The sequence below is a fragment of the Nelumbo lutea genome, chromosome 3, assembly GCF_056320005.1.
Source record: "Nelumbo lutea isolate HS-2025 chromosome 3, American lotus-T2T, whole genome shotgun sequence".
Taxonomy (NCBI): Eukaryota; Viridiplantae; Streptophyta; class Magnoliopsida; order Proteales; family Nelumbonaceae; genus Nelumbo; species Nelumbo lutea.
In genome coordinates, this window is record NC_142686.1 from 112220717 (window position 1) to 112236920 (window position 16204).

The 16204-nt window shown below is 39.5% G+C and overlaps 1 protein-coding gene across 1 annotated transcript; it reads right to left on the reverse strand.

The window, feature by feature from the left end:
- Positions 1 to 1837: 1837 nt before the first annotated feature.
- On the reverse strand, positions 1838 to 8888 carry LOC148867687 (acetate--CoA ligase CCL3-like). Its single transcript, XM_088979045.1, has 3 exons — positions 8484 to 8888; positions 4842 to 5432; positions 1838 to 2992 (listed from the first exon to the last, which is right to left on the reverse strand). The coding sequence occupies exons 1-3, from the start codon at positions 8697 to 8699 to the stop codon at positions 2090 to 2092; spliced, it is 1710 nt and encodes a 569-aa protein (XP_088835171.1). The 5' UTR covers positions 8700 to 8888; the 3' UTR covers positions 1838 to 2089.
- Between the last annotated feature and the right edge of the window lie 7316 nt (positions 8889 to 16204).

Sequence of the window (16204 nt, forward strand, 5' to 3'; positions counted from 1 at the left end):
ATTCCTTCACATCTCTCTCTCTCTCCCCCGATCTCTCTTCTTTAGTTCTTCCCCTTCCCCTTTCTCTCCTCCTCTTTCTTCTTTCCGCTTTCCTCTATTTTCCGTTCCTCTCGGCCATAGCCACCACAACTCGTTGCAGGCTAATTTGGGCATACCCCTTGCTAACCATCATTGTGTTCATGTAGACAGGAAATGATCTCTATTCTCGCTAAGATTTCATTTTCAATCAGGGAACGGGTCTTCGTTTTCCAATTTTTATAGTATCTCTCTCAAGTTCCATATGAACCCGTATCGACTATGTACCTATTGACCAAGGGGCTATATGATTATGGCTTAAGTGGTTGAAATAACTCTTTTGCCATTCGGAAAAGAATATGTTGTCGTGCAATATCATACTCAATGTTAAGTTCAACTAAAAACTCAAAAGCCCTATTTTTTTCTCCCAGTTTCTGATAAGTTGTTGCATATTTGCTACTTTCCAAATAGCAAGACTTATCTCCTTGCCTAATAGCAATCACCTGGTTTCTCAATCGATAGGCTCTAGCAACATTTTCATTCTTTTAATAGGCTCCTGTTATTCTATCCTAAATATCCTTAACTATGTTAGCCCATAAAAAGTTTCTACTTATATGGGGCAACATGAAATTACATAACCAAGTCATCACCATGTAGTTTTCTTGTACCCATCGGGGGTTAATTTCAAGTTTATTTTCCTCACCAGTGACATATCCCAATTTCCCACGAGCAACAATGGCCATCTTTGTAGATTGTAACCATTCTAAGTAATTTATACCATCCAACTTGATTGTAGTGATAGTTCTAGCCCCAAAGAGGTCTAGTATCTCCGCCCCCGGATCCCATTTCTCTTAAAATTTTGTTTTCAACTACACAACACCCTCTTGAAACCCTAGAAGCCCCTTCCTCCAAAGATTCTTTTTTCTATGAGAGTGGGAGCAAAGAGAGACCTCCGAAAAGGCTAAGACCTGAACCACCCTTCAAAAAACCTCAATGAACCCTAAAAAACTAGAGTGCCACTTCCTAGGTCAAAATTAAAGTCCTACTAAAACATGACTCTCCCCCTTTCTCTAATTCTTCCTAATTTTGGTGTAAAACCCTAAAACAACTACAAGGGATTGCAGTTCCACCAAAAAAAACCCAAAAATCAAGATTTAAAATAAAAAACATGATGAAGGGTAAAAATGGAAAATAAAAAATCAGGCTTTTTGACAAAACATTGTCACCATCCTTATTTTTATAAATGGTACACATACAGATATATATATATATATATAATTCCATGGGGCAGGATTGGAAATATGAAATCAGGGAAGAGGTAAAATTGGAAATATAAAATCAGCATTTTAAGAGGGGATAAGATTGAAAATATGAAATAAAGGAAGAGTAGAATTAGAAATGTAAAATCAGGGTGTGGGATGATGGACACTCATCCATTTCTCTTTATTATAAATGGGTAAGATATATTAGATTATATATTATATAAATATACAAATAAATAAATAAATAAATATAATTCCATCATTTTAAGAGGGGGAATGATTGAAAATATAAAATCAGCATTTTAAAAAGAGATAGGATTGAAAATATGAAATCGAGGAAGGGTAGAATGGGTTACCCAAAAAAACAGAAATAAAAAAGATAGTATGTATGATGTTAAAACCAAGATCTAATTGGATGTGACAAATCCATTTACTGGTTTCTTCACTACTTTGATCTGATTGCATTGGAAAATCATAACGCTCAGGTTTCAGGGGTTAACCGTTAACCCATTACTGCATTCACGAGTCGCAACCACATGGAGTGGTCCCAACACTTCAACTCGCAGAAACTCCTAATATATATTGGTTGAGTCCACAAACATGCATCTTTTTTTACAGAACTTTTGAAAACTTGAACCAACAATCGCTTCCAGAGAACTCTCGACTACCATAATGATTTACAATGAAGGCCGAAAGGAGTCAAGTAATAACAATGGGAAAACTTACTATTTCATTACTATGCAACCTTTTGGCTACTAGAAAGAGTGGTAGTAACAGGTACCCCCCCCCCCGATGTTGCGCAATGGAGGAGGCTACAGTCTGCTCTTCTTGACAGGTCCCATCTCCTTAGCTTTCTTTCTCAGCAGATGCTTCTGTACCTTCCCTGTGGATGTCTTGGGCAGAGGCCCAAAGACTATAGATTTTGGAATCCAATAAGCTGGAAGCTTCTTACGGCAGAACTTCATTATATCCTCAGCCATATGTTGTTGGTCTGATCGGCCATCATCCATGCCAGGCTTTAATGTCACAAAGGCACAAGGCGATTCTCCCCACCTCTCGTCTGGCCTTGCCACCACGGCCACCTCCAAGACTGCAGGGTGGTGGTACAGAGCACTCTCCACCTCCAAGCTGCTAATGTTTTCACCTCCAGATATAATGATGTCCTTCGCCCTGTCCTTAACCTCTATGTACCCATCTGGATGCTTCACGCCGAGGTCCCCAGAATGGTACCAACCCCCATGAAAAGCCTCTTCGTTGGCCTTGGGGTTGTTTAAGTAGCCCTTCATTACACTATTCCCACGCATCACAATTTCTCCAAGACTAGTACCATCAGCAGGGACGGGTGCCATGGTTTTTGGGTCGACAACATCCAGGCCCTCCATACCAACGTAGCGTACACCCTGGCGGGCATTGAGGCGGGCTTGGGTTTCAGGGGGAAGAGAGTCCCATTCAGGCTTCCATGCACATACTGTGGAAGGTCCATAGGTCTCAGAGAGACCATAAGTGTGGGTGACACGGAAACCAAGCTGGGTCATTGCAAACAGAACAGATGGAGGTGGTGCTGCACCGGCTGTCATCACACGGACAAGGCGAGGAAGAGGGAGGATGGCTTCATCTTTACGAGCATTTGCTATGGTGTTGAGTACTACAGGTGCAGCACAGAAGTGGGTAACCCCTTGGTTGGCTATGGCAGAGTAGACAGATTTGGCTGTAACCTGTTACAAAAGTAAAAAGAACTCAGACCACTGATGAGGAAAATTCCAGAAATAAATAGGAAATTGGTCTCGTGTCCCGAGTTAATCAAGAAATTTGAATGTTCTACTGATTCTTGTGTCCCGAGCAAGGTTCAAAGTATCGTTAGGTATGAGGACCCTTCCGATATGACCCTACAGTAGATATATCAGGGATCTGACCGGTTCAGGAGATGGAGGGATCCTAAATCGGCTCCCCTGAACCAGTTTTGAAAAAATAAGTAAAAAAATAAGTACCGAAATGCCCGATATACCACGTATCAATATTTTGAACCTTGGTCTCGAGTTAACCTCCAACCCAAGACGGCAAGGCCATAATTGGCTTAAAAGGTAAGAGAATACGACATTATGACATGAGGTGCATGCCTTTTTGTAAGCACCTCAGGTGTATATGTGACTCCTACATGTGGTAGTTGTTAATTACTTAATTTATTCGGTTCAGTATAAGGTAATGTAAGCATGGTACAGTACAAAAAGTATACATAACGAGGAATGCATAACAGTGACTAACTAAAATGATATACAAAATAGTCAGGACCCGTGAGATGCATGGGCTTTATTTATAAGCAAAATTGAGGATGGAGCTCCATGACATTTCCAATTAAATGGTGCCCATCTAAGTTCAATTCAAGTATTATTTTTTGGGTTATGTCTAATTTATGCAATCACAATCTAAGTTGCGCTTTAGTGAGAGTGGCCAATTTCCTATTCTCTAGATAAATTTGTATTATTTTTTTGTATCTTAATGCTAATTTTTATTTTTATTTTAATATTTATTTATTATTTTTTATTAATTTGTTATTATTTTTGTATTATTTTTAGGTAAAATTATAGAAAACATCTAAATAACAATTCTATAAACCACCTTTGTGTTTTGACACTAAAGTGGCCTCCCCTATAGTTTTGAAAAAAAAGTGAAAATACCTCCTTTCCCTTGGCTTTTCAATTACAAAGACATTAAAGTTACCAAAATAACCTTATCATTGTTATTGCATTGTCATATACAACCTAAAGTTTCAACTTTACCCTCCACTAATTTATTTTGCTAGACAACATTCAAAGAATAATTCTCCTTACTCTTCTTGGACAAAGTAAGGCAAAATCGCTGAAGAAGTGAAATTAATGCATTATATTAACATTTTTTATTTGGAATGATGACAAAAGTAAGGCTTTTTGCACCTTTTATCTAAACAATAGGGGAGGTTTTGTTAAGTTCAAAAGACGAGTTTTGTATTAAAAAAAGCACTGTGGAGATTCATAGGATTGTTAGAAAATTGAAGGAAACTTCCTTGGTCATAGGTCATAGGTGGGTGTTCATAAATTTCACAGCAGGCAAAATACTAGCTTTTCATTTTTAATTTTTATATACAAAAACAAAAAATGTATATATGTTTTATTCAAAGCAAAAACAAGGGTGCTTTAATCAACATTCAAATAAAAAAATGTCCCAACTGCCAGACATGGGTTAATTAAGCCTGGTATTATGTTGCTAAATCATGGACTGGGTTCAGATGATTCTACATCTTGCAGGTAGAAGCAGCTATTTTCCTTGCATAAAAACCAAATATCACTGAAAATAACTTCACAGACTGGATTCAGAAGTTTAATTCCCATGCAATAGGGTGCACAGATCATGAATTATGTATACATCCTAGCTGATGCCTCAATCACAAGTACTACGAGGAAACAGACATGTTCTGAAGCAACATATGCCTCCGGATGACCTAACTTCAGAAGTTAACTACATTACTATAAGAATTGAGAAGCACTAGACTTATTAAATTATGCATGATTATTCTGTATGTCCACATACCTGGCGAAGACAAATGTTAGTCCCACAGAGAGCTGCAAGTGCCCAAGTGAAGCACCACCCATTGCAGTGAAACATGGGAAGGGTCCAGAGGTACACAGCCCCTTCACTTATACCCCATATGACGCAATCACTCAAAGCCATGATATATGCCCCCCGGTGGCTCAACACAACCCCCTTTGGGCTGGATGTCGTTCCAGAGGTATAACCCAAAGCAATGCTCTGCCACTCATCCTTTGGTGGTCTCCAAGCAAACTCAGGGTCACCACCTTCCAAAAACTTCTCATATTCTATGGCCCCTTTATCTAGAGCATATTTTAGTGCCCTAGGATCACAGTTTTCATCACCTATGACAATCATAAGTGGAGGTCTAAAGTTGCCTTTGCTTTTCCCTGCTAAAATCTTCAAGGCTTCATCTGCTAAGGAAAAATATTCTTGGTCCACCATAACAGCAGCAGCAGAACAATGCCCCAGAAGAAAAGCAACAGTTTGTGCATTTAAGCGAATGTTGACACAGTTTACCACAGCTCCAGCCATTGGAACTCCAAAGTGAGCCTCATATATGGCTGGGACATTTGGTGCAATTACAGCTACCTGCCAGAATGAGAAAAGAGAAAGGATTCCATTACACCTTCAACTTGGATTTTATACAGAAAATCAGGAAAATGGCCAATAGGCTAAACACAAGGAAAAAATTGGGGGAATTTTGCTCTTGTAATTTTATTTACATCGTATGCATTCTTGGAAAGCTCACACATAATAGTTTCACAACTTTCATCATAATTCCAGAAAAAAGAGTCAGATAAAATTGGCATAAATTACAAGTTATTAAATTTATCAGAATAAGACACCACCCTGTTTCTCATGAATAAGATGTTTGGACAGATTCATCGGCAAGCACAATGTATAACAGTGCTGCTACAAAGCTTAAGATTAGCATTGTTATATGGGAAAGAATGCTGGGAAATCAAGAAACATGTTGGAAATTTTGAAAAAAAACAAGAAGTTTACCTGAGTGGATGAATGAACAGAGTTAGAAATGTGAAAATTAAAGAGAACTTAGGAGTAGACCCACTTAGTGACAAGATGAGGAAAGCATGACCAATGACGCCAGAGAGAAGGATAGGGATGCTCACGGTTCAGTTAACTGAACCATGGGCTTTTTCGTTTTTTGAAAACAAACCAGCCCTTCAGTTTCTGTAAAATCCCAAACCAAGGTCAAACCTAAATCAATTGGTTAACTGGTTTATAGGTTTGGTTTTTGATTGGTTCATCTCTTCATTTTTTATATTTATAATATATATTATAAATATAATATGTATTTATATAATACAAATATAATATGTATTATAAATATATATATACACCAGTCAGTTCGGTTAACCCTAGGTTTTTCTTTTAGGTTAACCAAAACCAAATGTTAACCAGACTTTTCAGTTAAGATCAGTTTTCCAGTTTTTGATGAGCACCCCTAGAGAAGGAAAGACTTTAAAAGAACAAAAGGAAGACTGATTGCACTGAGCTGAAGTGGTAAGAAGTTATCTAAGAACTTAAAAATTTGCTAAAAAATATAGCCCTTGTTCATAGGGGCAGAGCCCAGCCCAGCCCTCTCTCTCTCTCCCTCTCCCTCTCCCTCTCCCTCTCCCCCTCTTATCAGGTTGGATCCAGGTCTAACCTGACCCAAACCAGACAAGACCCATTGACAGCACGATATACCCACCAATAAAAAGCCCCTTTTTATATGTAGGGAATAATTGGATGTGGACCCTAAAGTATTGAATCCAGGTTCCACCTTTCTATCTTCACACCTTAAGTGCTAATGTGTTATTTGGTATTACATATTACATATTATACATCACACATTACAAGGGGATTAGGGGGCCAAGACGGAGCTGGTTTAGATGAGGTCCACTAGGCACTAACCTTACCACAAAGAGCCTTTAGTTACACAGGTTTGATCCTGTGCCTCCATATTTGAAACTTGAAAGGACACTGAGCGGCAATCTCAGATACTAGGTCATTGGCAATCCAGTGTTTTGTTCAGTCCGAACAAAATGATATTAACTGAAAAATGGAGGATTGATCAAAATCTAAGAATATAGTGGTTTATTTGGCTTCCAAATGCACGAACTTTGATTTACTTCTTTCCCTAGTGAAGCAAAAACTTCCCCAAGTCTGCAATTTTGATATTGGCAGAAAAAGTTAAAGCCCTACTTTTCATTTGAGAAGCACTCAGTCACATCAACTGTGTGATCAATTAAATTACAAGAATAAGAGGAGATGAGTAATTTGAAGGCTAGATTAGTTAGAAACTAGTATAGCTCAGAATCCCCTAGTTATTCAAGCACAACAAAACACATTAGGCTCTTTGATATTAGTAAGTACAACTCAAGGAATTCTGAATTTGGTTAAGTTATTTATCAGACATTCTTCATTAATGACACCCTGGAAAAAGTGAGCTTTAAGGTAAATCTGCAGATACCCAAGATAGTGCTAAATCCTATTTATTCCAAACTTTTTGGTTAAATTATTTTCATGGGCAATCTTCAATAATGTTATAATGGCATTTCGCAAGAGGAATCTAAGATGGTGCTACATCCTATTTATCTATTCATATTTACAAGCCCATTCCATATGCAAATGATATCTTGGCATGTGATTTGTACAACCAAGAATATTTAGATCACATATTTCAAGTCAGATCACGAGAGCTCTCAAGGCCAAGAGTCCGCAAATCCATAAAATAAGAAAATTAATACATAAATCTAGAAATGCCAGAAATGAATCAAATTTTCTCATACAGGGCAATTATTAAAAAAAATCTCATACAGGGCAAAATAAGCTTCATTGAGATATAACGTTATTAGGTTCAGTTTTTTTTTTTTTTTGAAAGAATGTAAAGTATGATTGTAACATCTCAAAGCCTGTGCTCAGGTAGTCAGGTTTTTAGAGTTAATCGGTTCTTGTACTATTCTGTTTCAGATATAATGATATAGCATGAATAAAAAACGAGTGACTTCTTACTAACTGCTCACATCTCATGGTTTTGCAGAAAAAAGATAAACTTATATGCACTTCATTTACGTAAATTGTCATGACTGATTAGACCTTTTTACTCGACATGTAGGGTATATGCCTAAAGATTCTTAATCAGTTAACATACTTGCCATCAAGACCAGTATTTCTAAACATTTCCAAATTCAAGACAACCCATTGGTAGATTAACAAATAAGTGATCCTCAAAGAAAAAGTGATACATGGAAAAAGATCGGAAGCCGCAAAGAAGATGAAGAATACATGCATAAAACAGAGCAGCTATCGATGCCAGATCGGCACCATTTGGTTTAGTAAAACCAAAACATCGTAACATCATTCAAAAATTAATGTACATAACAAGTAAATAACAAAAGAAGAATGTTCAAGAAGAAAAGAATGGACAGATATGGGCCAGTTCACAAGAACTAACAGACAGAAACAGGAAGGCAATAATCCAAGTCCGTAACATCATTCAAAGATTAATATACATAACAAGTAAATAACAAAAGAAGAATGTTAAAGAAGAAAAGAATGGAAAGATATAGGCCAGGTCACAAGAATTAACAGAAACAGGATGGAGAGAATCCAAGTTAGTCGAATTAAGCTCACCGTCTTTCCAAGGCCGATCGAATGCTTAGAAAGCGCCGAAGCCATGCGTCTGCAACGCTGATAAGTCCGAAGCCACGTATACTGCAACCGTCCATGAATGATCGATTTCCTCTGTGGATGGACTACAGCTGCTCTCTCCAGAAACCAGAGTGGGGTTAGGGCAGTGTAGTTGGCATCGTTCTTCGGAAGATTGTCGATGTCTCCTTCTCCCGCCATTGACGAATTTATTGTCTTTCGCCCTCCTCTCTCGCCCTCCTCTCCCTCCCTCCCTCCCTCCTCTCTCTCTCTCTCTCTCTCTCTCTCTGACTCTTGCTTGACCCCCTCCTTATTTACCTACTTATAGAGCTCGCTGCTCGTAAAGTCGCAATTTTCTCTCTCTCTCTCTTGCTGTGACTTGTGACTTGTGACTTGCTTGACCCCTCATTTACCTACTTATAGAGCTCGCTGCTCGCAAGGTCGCAATTCTCTCTCTTTCTCTCTCTCTCTCCCCATGCTTACTCTCATGCGGTGTCTTCGTTTCTTTTCTTTTTTTTTTTGGTATTTTGTCTTCATTTCTTTTCTTTTTTTTCTTTTGGTATTTTGTGTCTTCATTTTTTCAGAATGGAAAATTTTGAATGGAATCCTCAATCCTAGACGCTAGATAAACACTACCTGCACGGCTACACGTGCACGTTTCGAGAAAGCTACGTCCATTTCTTCTTCTCCTTCTCTTCTTTGATTCTCTCTCTGTTTCTCCTTGAGAGTGTGGATCCGGTAGTCGGATCGTATAGCGAACAAGGCTAAACTGAATGTCTTAAGGAATTTTCCACGTCGAAATTAATTTGAAAAACCCCTCCTACGTGTACGTGGTTAGAAAAAACCCACTTTATTAGTAAAGACAATTAAGAAAGTAGCAGACAGTAGAACCTGTCTTTCTATCCTCCACGTGGCAGAAGTATGGCAGATGGTGTAGGTAAAATCCATATACGACCCGATTAAAGATTTTTTTTCTTAATTAATTTTGTATGGATCCAGGTGGGCCACGGCCCAGCCCACCCAATTTTGATTCCGAGACATTTTTTGTGAAGATAGTTCCTAGCAAAAGCGAAAGGCAAATTGATTTGAGACTGTGACTGAATTGGACCAAATTGTAATACCATTGATTGTGGGCTATATGAAATTGAATTGAACTTCATCACCGGCAAAGCATGGCACGCCCATTGCGTATACCAGAGACCGGATCTGCTCCTCACACGCACATCTTATTATACATACATTAAGAACATCTTCCTTATTTTTAAGTTATTATTTAAGGAAAACATTCCGTATGAGGCGCCCGAGGGTGAGGAGCAGATTCCGTCTCAGACAATTAGTGACAATAATTGATCCAACAGAACCCATTTGTAGGCCCAGATGAAATACATACTTTTAAGGGTAATTTCGGTATTAAAAATTAATTGGTAAAAGTAGAAATCCAAATTCACATTACTCGAGTGGGGAAAAATGGGTGAAACCATGCCATGTGGCATGTGCAATCCATTGTAAGGCCTTGACGTCGGAGCTTACGTCTAGAGTGACATCAGTGATAAGCCATTAAACCCCCCTCGTTCAGATAAGACTGTATGCCCTGTCAGATCTATGTGCGGCCAAATAATAGATAATAAATAATACAATCAAATTACGTATTGTCGCCAAACATTTAGTGTTTTAGGTATTATTATTTTTTTTGAAAGCCCGGGTTTTTGTGCAAAATGGGAAATATAATATATATATATATATATATATATATATATATATATATATATATATAACTATGATATGGAAAAGATATGATATCTAAAAAACTTTTTTTCAATGAATTGGAATCATAAATGTGGTAGCCAATCAGGTATTATTTATCAAAATTCATGGATGGATTTTGATTGGTCAAAATACTTTTTATATTATATCTTTTCTGCATCATAGATTTTTCTATATATATATTATCGATTGTGGTTGTTTGTAGATTAGTTTGCATTTTGGCAAGGTTTTTTTTTACAAATATTTTTGCCCAAATATATATTTTATCCTCACACACATTAAAGCTTTTTTGTAATTGTGTATTTGGAATATCTCTATATTTGTAGGGTTTTTTCATAGGAAGATATTCTTAATACACACTTGCAAGGGTTGTGAATACGGTGTGAGGATCATTTTGTGAAGAAATTTGAATTCATATAAAGACATATCGAGCTTTCTGAGTCTTATTATTAAAGACAAAAGACCATATAATAAGTGATTCAGTTTTTTCAGGCTTTCAAAAATATGTTTATAGATTATTTATAAGGAAATTTTCCAATAGTACATTGCACTTTGTGTCTAGTGCTATTTGGGTATTCGAACTTTAAAATGCAACAATTCTCTCCCCAAACTTTTAAAACGTGCCAATTTATTACCTCCTCTTGACCTGTATGTTAATCGGTCGTTAATTAGCACTTGAAAAAAACACAAAATATCCTTTGAATGTCCCCAAACTTTTAAAACGTGCCAATTTATTACCTCCTCTTGACCTGTATGTTAATCAGTCGTTAATTAGCACTTGAAAAAAACACAAAATATCCTTTGAGTGTCATCTAATTCTCTTTATCAACCATCTAAACATTGACAAAAAATAATAATCCCAAATTCTTACCTCTTTTATTCAAGAAAATTGAGGTTATCAAAATGCCCACTAAGACATAACCCTAACTTTTTAAAATAATAAATCCAAGAATATGGGACTGTGTATTTTTTGGCAACATTTGGATGGTTGATAAAGAGAGTTAAATGACACAAAAAAGATATTGGTGTCTTTTCAAATGCCACTAAATAAATGATTAACAAGTTGATTAACTATAGACAGTAGATTAACACATTTTGAAAGTTTGAATAATAAATTGTCACATTTTAATGTTTAGAGACAAAAGTGACAGAATTTTCCTTATTTATTAAGCAAAAAGATAAAAAAATCTTTATTTAAAGCTTTACAAACGCAACTTAATTATTCCATTTAGGAATATCAACGAACCCGTGCCGAACCCGACCCGTTGATATTCCTACTTCGGTAATATCCCTATGCTATGCTATTGTTAATTGATGGATGTTAGATACCGAAAAGAAAGATGTCCGTATATTCGCTTAGGTGTAATGCGTCCTGGCCATGAAAGCTGTGGGCCCCACTCGGTGTGTACTGTGTACAAACACTCGAACAGTAATAGCTGATGATGGTGAGCCGATGATCTACGCTGGCAATACTAGTCTAGTCCTATTCGTGACTTGACTCTCTTTTGGTTTTGGTCGCCACCAAATGTAGCACACGTCACATCCTCCTCACTTCACATGGCTAATTCATGGCAGATGGGTGGGCCTTGTGCCTTGGGAGTTGGGACCCCGTTAGTTCTTATGGTACTATTGCTGCTTTTGCAAACTGCGGGCACAGAATGCAGGATATAAAATAGGCCATCTACATCTAGGAAACCCTATCAACCGGCTGGGGCTAGTCATTGTTGTCATCTTGTAAGGAGTAAGGACACTTCGAATCCTTCCAAGGAGGACGATTACATCACGGCATTTATCGTTGTTTATAGGATTTTTAGTTTGGGCATCTCTCAGTCAGAGAACTGAGAGAGACCTACGATATTTGACGTACCAGGTTCAGGTTCTGAGGTTGATCAGTCAGTACTCAGTAGTCACCCCTCTCCAGTTGCCACCTGCACTGCTTCACCAAAAAAATGTTTGTCTTTATGTGTAAGGCCGACCGGTCGGGGATTACCGAATACCGATTGCCAATGTAGAATGAATCTGTGGGAAGGGTCTCGCTCTCGCAGCTGCTTTTCAAAACCACATGACAATGGCAGCAGAGCTTGGGTATTAGAGCCCATCAGGTAGGGAGATCACAGTGATGCTGGTCCCACCTAATACATTTGGCTGGTTCCTTAAACATTTATATTTTGCAAAAAATGAAATCGTAATTTAGGAAGTAACGGGATCCTTCTGGTCTTCTAAGCATATTTTGGCACTTCTCTACCGCTCGCTTCCCCCTCCTATGAAAATACATGACGTGGCAAATCCTCTATCACATACAATACATAGAGGTATAAATCGGGCCATGCCATACGTGCAGTGCATGCAAAATGCAGGTCGATTTGTGCTTTACTCCGATGGGATATTTTAAGGGTCAGTCTGGTATGGCCTACGGCTTGAGCTTGTGCAGACTCGGGCCAGGCTTGGTGGGTTGTGGGCCATGTAATGGGCCTGGCCCGTGTCAGGCTGGACTATGGGCTATGTCTTGGGCCTAAGCTGAAAGATGCCAAATTATTTTTTTTTTGTTTTCTGATATTTTGATATTTTTTATTTTTTGATAATATAATTCACTTAATTCAACAATTTCTTTGAGCTTGGAACAAATAGGAAAAATTAAAAAATTTAACAAAGAAATTAAAAAAATACTTAAATACTTAACAAAATATAAAATGGACAACAAATTGGAAAAAAATAGGAATTTTACTTATTGAATTTGAATAATACAATGGTCAATGGACAATATATGAATGAAATATAGAAAATTAAATAAAATATAATACAATTATAATTTGAAAATAAAATATTACATTATTAAAAAAATAAGAACTAATATAAATAAAATTGAAAAAAAAGTATAATAAATTTAAAAATTGAAAAAGAAATACAATAACTAAAATAATAAAACGTTGAGTACACAAACGAATAAAAATTATTGACTTCATCATTTGTCTTCAATTTCCACCTCCACCTACATCTTCATCTAATCACCTCATTGATTGTCATCAGATGCTTCAGGTGAAACATCAAGTGTAATGTCATGTCTTCCTTTATCTTGTAGTCTATCTTCAACATCCAACCAATTTTTAAGGCAAACGCACATCTTCGGACTTTTATCACTTATATAGCTTCTCTTGTCATCTAGCACCCTAATACCTCCACTAAAATAAGACTCCAATGGAATTGTAAACACAAAAGGGATCAGTATATCACGTGTCATGGCGGCAAGGACTATATAGTTTTTTTCATGTCCTTTCCACGAAACTAAAATATCAAAATTATCTCACCCCTTATTGAATTGTTGTCACAAAAACCAATTAAAATAAAAGCACTTGCTTGTAAATAAAAATTAAGTTTTGTAAATGAACTTGTTGATGAACTAGTAGTAGATTTTTGCCTTTTATGTGGTAGAGATAGAATTTTGTTTCCACTACTGGAAATGAAACTAGTTGTTTTAGAAGTGGAACTTGCACCTATATAAGATTTCTTATACCCACCCACTTTAGATTCATATTAAACTATACATTTCAAATAATAAATTATTAACTTCTTCTATTTCATTTTTGATGAAGGAAGATTTGGCCCAACCTTGTAACCACTCAACACGTGGCAAAGCCAACAGCTCGGCACGACAGTATGCCCAAGGCGCGAGCTCCGAAAGGAGAAACCAGCGGCCCGAGCTCCCCAAAAAGAGCCCGAACTCTCCCATCAACCCCAAGCCTTACAAGGATCGCAAAGGGCAACGACCCGAACTTGCCCGTCCCAGGGCAATTTGGGCCACACCTCTATCCGAACTCAAGACTTCACCTCGCACACCACTCCAGCACTTCGTCTCCAGGATGCCGAACTAAACAACCGTACCGTACCTGACACCAAAGGAGTCCATATCCTGAGGCGGCGCACCTGACTGACTTATGATCTGATGCTTGACAACCGCACTTCAACGGCCACCTGCCACCGCCACCTCCAGTTACAGAGACGGCTCCGACAAGGAGAGCAGTGGTGGTTCTGCCCCAACAGAGGTGATGACACCCGAACTGGCAGAGGTGCAGAGGTAATGATACCCGACCTGACATGAGCTTGGGAGTGAGTGCGCGAAGTGGTTATAAAAAGCCCCCTTCCCCCAAGACGAGAGGTAAGTGATAACTTTGTGCCATCTGGTTTTTTATCTTGCCTTTGAGAAAATACTAACTCGAGCTTTGGAACACTCTCACCGGGTTCCTCCCCGGAGACTCCTCGCCTTCTTCCTCGTTTTAGGCACCCGTTGCTCCAGTCAGAGGCAACGTCATTGACAGCTAGGACCGACTGGATTGCGCATCATTAATTGGCATCATTTACGGGAAATGCCTCTAAAAGCCTCCCTCTAAAACTCTCATAACCACTTTTTTCCAAGAAACCCCAACACTCATGGCTTCTTCCAGCAATGCCGGACGTAGCACGGAGATGAATGCCACTAGGGAACAACTTCAAGTCCCCATGGTGTGCATCGGACAGTTCACCATCCCCCTTCCCATGGAAGGGATCCTCGGCCTAAATGCGCCACGAACAGTGGCGCCCGTGAACCTTCCCGCCATGAACGTCCCCCTTCCTCTCCCTGTCGAAACAACCTTTACTAAACCAACTGCTGTTCCCCTGGCGACCAACCAGAACCAGTTTGATGACTTGATGCAATGCATGCGGGCAATGCAAGCCCAAATGCAACAGTTCCAGCAGCATCAGCTCCAGTAGCACCAAGTACTGCACCACATCTCCAAGTATCACTATCAGTAGCAATTCCCCCAACTGCCTCTGAACCAACCACAGCTTCCACCTCGGCACCCTGCTCCAAAGCCGGTTAAGCTCTCCCCTTAGGGCGGACGCCATCACCGAGGAGAAGCCTCCTAACTTCAGAACCCCCCTAACAGCCATGCCTCGTCCCCGGGCTGGGGGGAAAGAAAAATCACCCCCGCCTTGCAACTCGCCGGCGGGTCGGGAACCTCGCCCGCCAAGTCAGCACCTCGGCGCTCCAAGCCTGAGCTCCCACCCACAAAGAACCGATTCAACGTCCTAGCGGCGGACTACCAACAGTTTGGGCCCATCAAGCTCAGCAACACAAAGACCAACAGCACCAGTACCAGGCCCACCCAGCAATGAAGATGCCGACGAAGTCGCCAAATTGCCACCCATGTTCTACCTGAGCTCCGAGGTAAGGAAGAGGCAAGCTCGGACGAGGTAAAAACTGCCCCTATCCTCTCAGTCCCTTCCCCCCTCTCATCAGAACTCCTTGCAGTCCCCATGTCCAGAATTTTCAAACTCCCCCCTTTAGACAAGTATGACGGGTCCTTCGACCCCAACGACCACATTGATGCCTTCCAGTCCCAAATGCACCTCGCAAGGGCGAATCATGCATGTGCGTGGCCTTCACTACCACTTTCAAGGGGGTAGCCCACACCTGGTACAGGAACCTGGCCCCCAGGTTAATAAGAAGTTGGACCCAGTTCGTGCAGGTCTTCACCGCACACTTCGTTAACAGCAAATGGTGCCCCAGAACCGAGGAAAGCATCTTTGGAGTAGTCCAGAGGGAAGGAGAGTCCATCCGGGGCTACATCAAATGGTTCAATGATGCGTGCTTGCAGATACCACAACTGGACCCCGTAGTACAACTCTCGACAACCAAGAGAGGAGTGACACACAAAGAGTTCAAATGGCACATGGTAGCTAGCCAGCCCGCGATCGTAGCTGAATTCCTCAAGCTCGTGGATAAATTCATGAGAACAGAGGAGGAGATCAACCAAAGGGCCGAAAGCGGGATCGAGAAAAGGAAGAGGGAAGGCGAGCCCTCCAACCCAGATGACAGAAGAAGGAAAGATCCAGCCCGGGAGATGAAGTCGAAACAGCCATTCCGAGCTTCCTTAGCAGCTCGGACGGACTATACACCCTTAAAC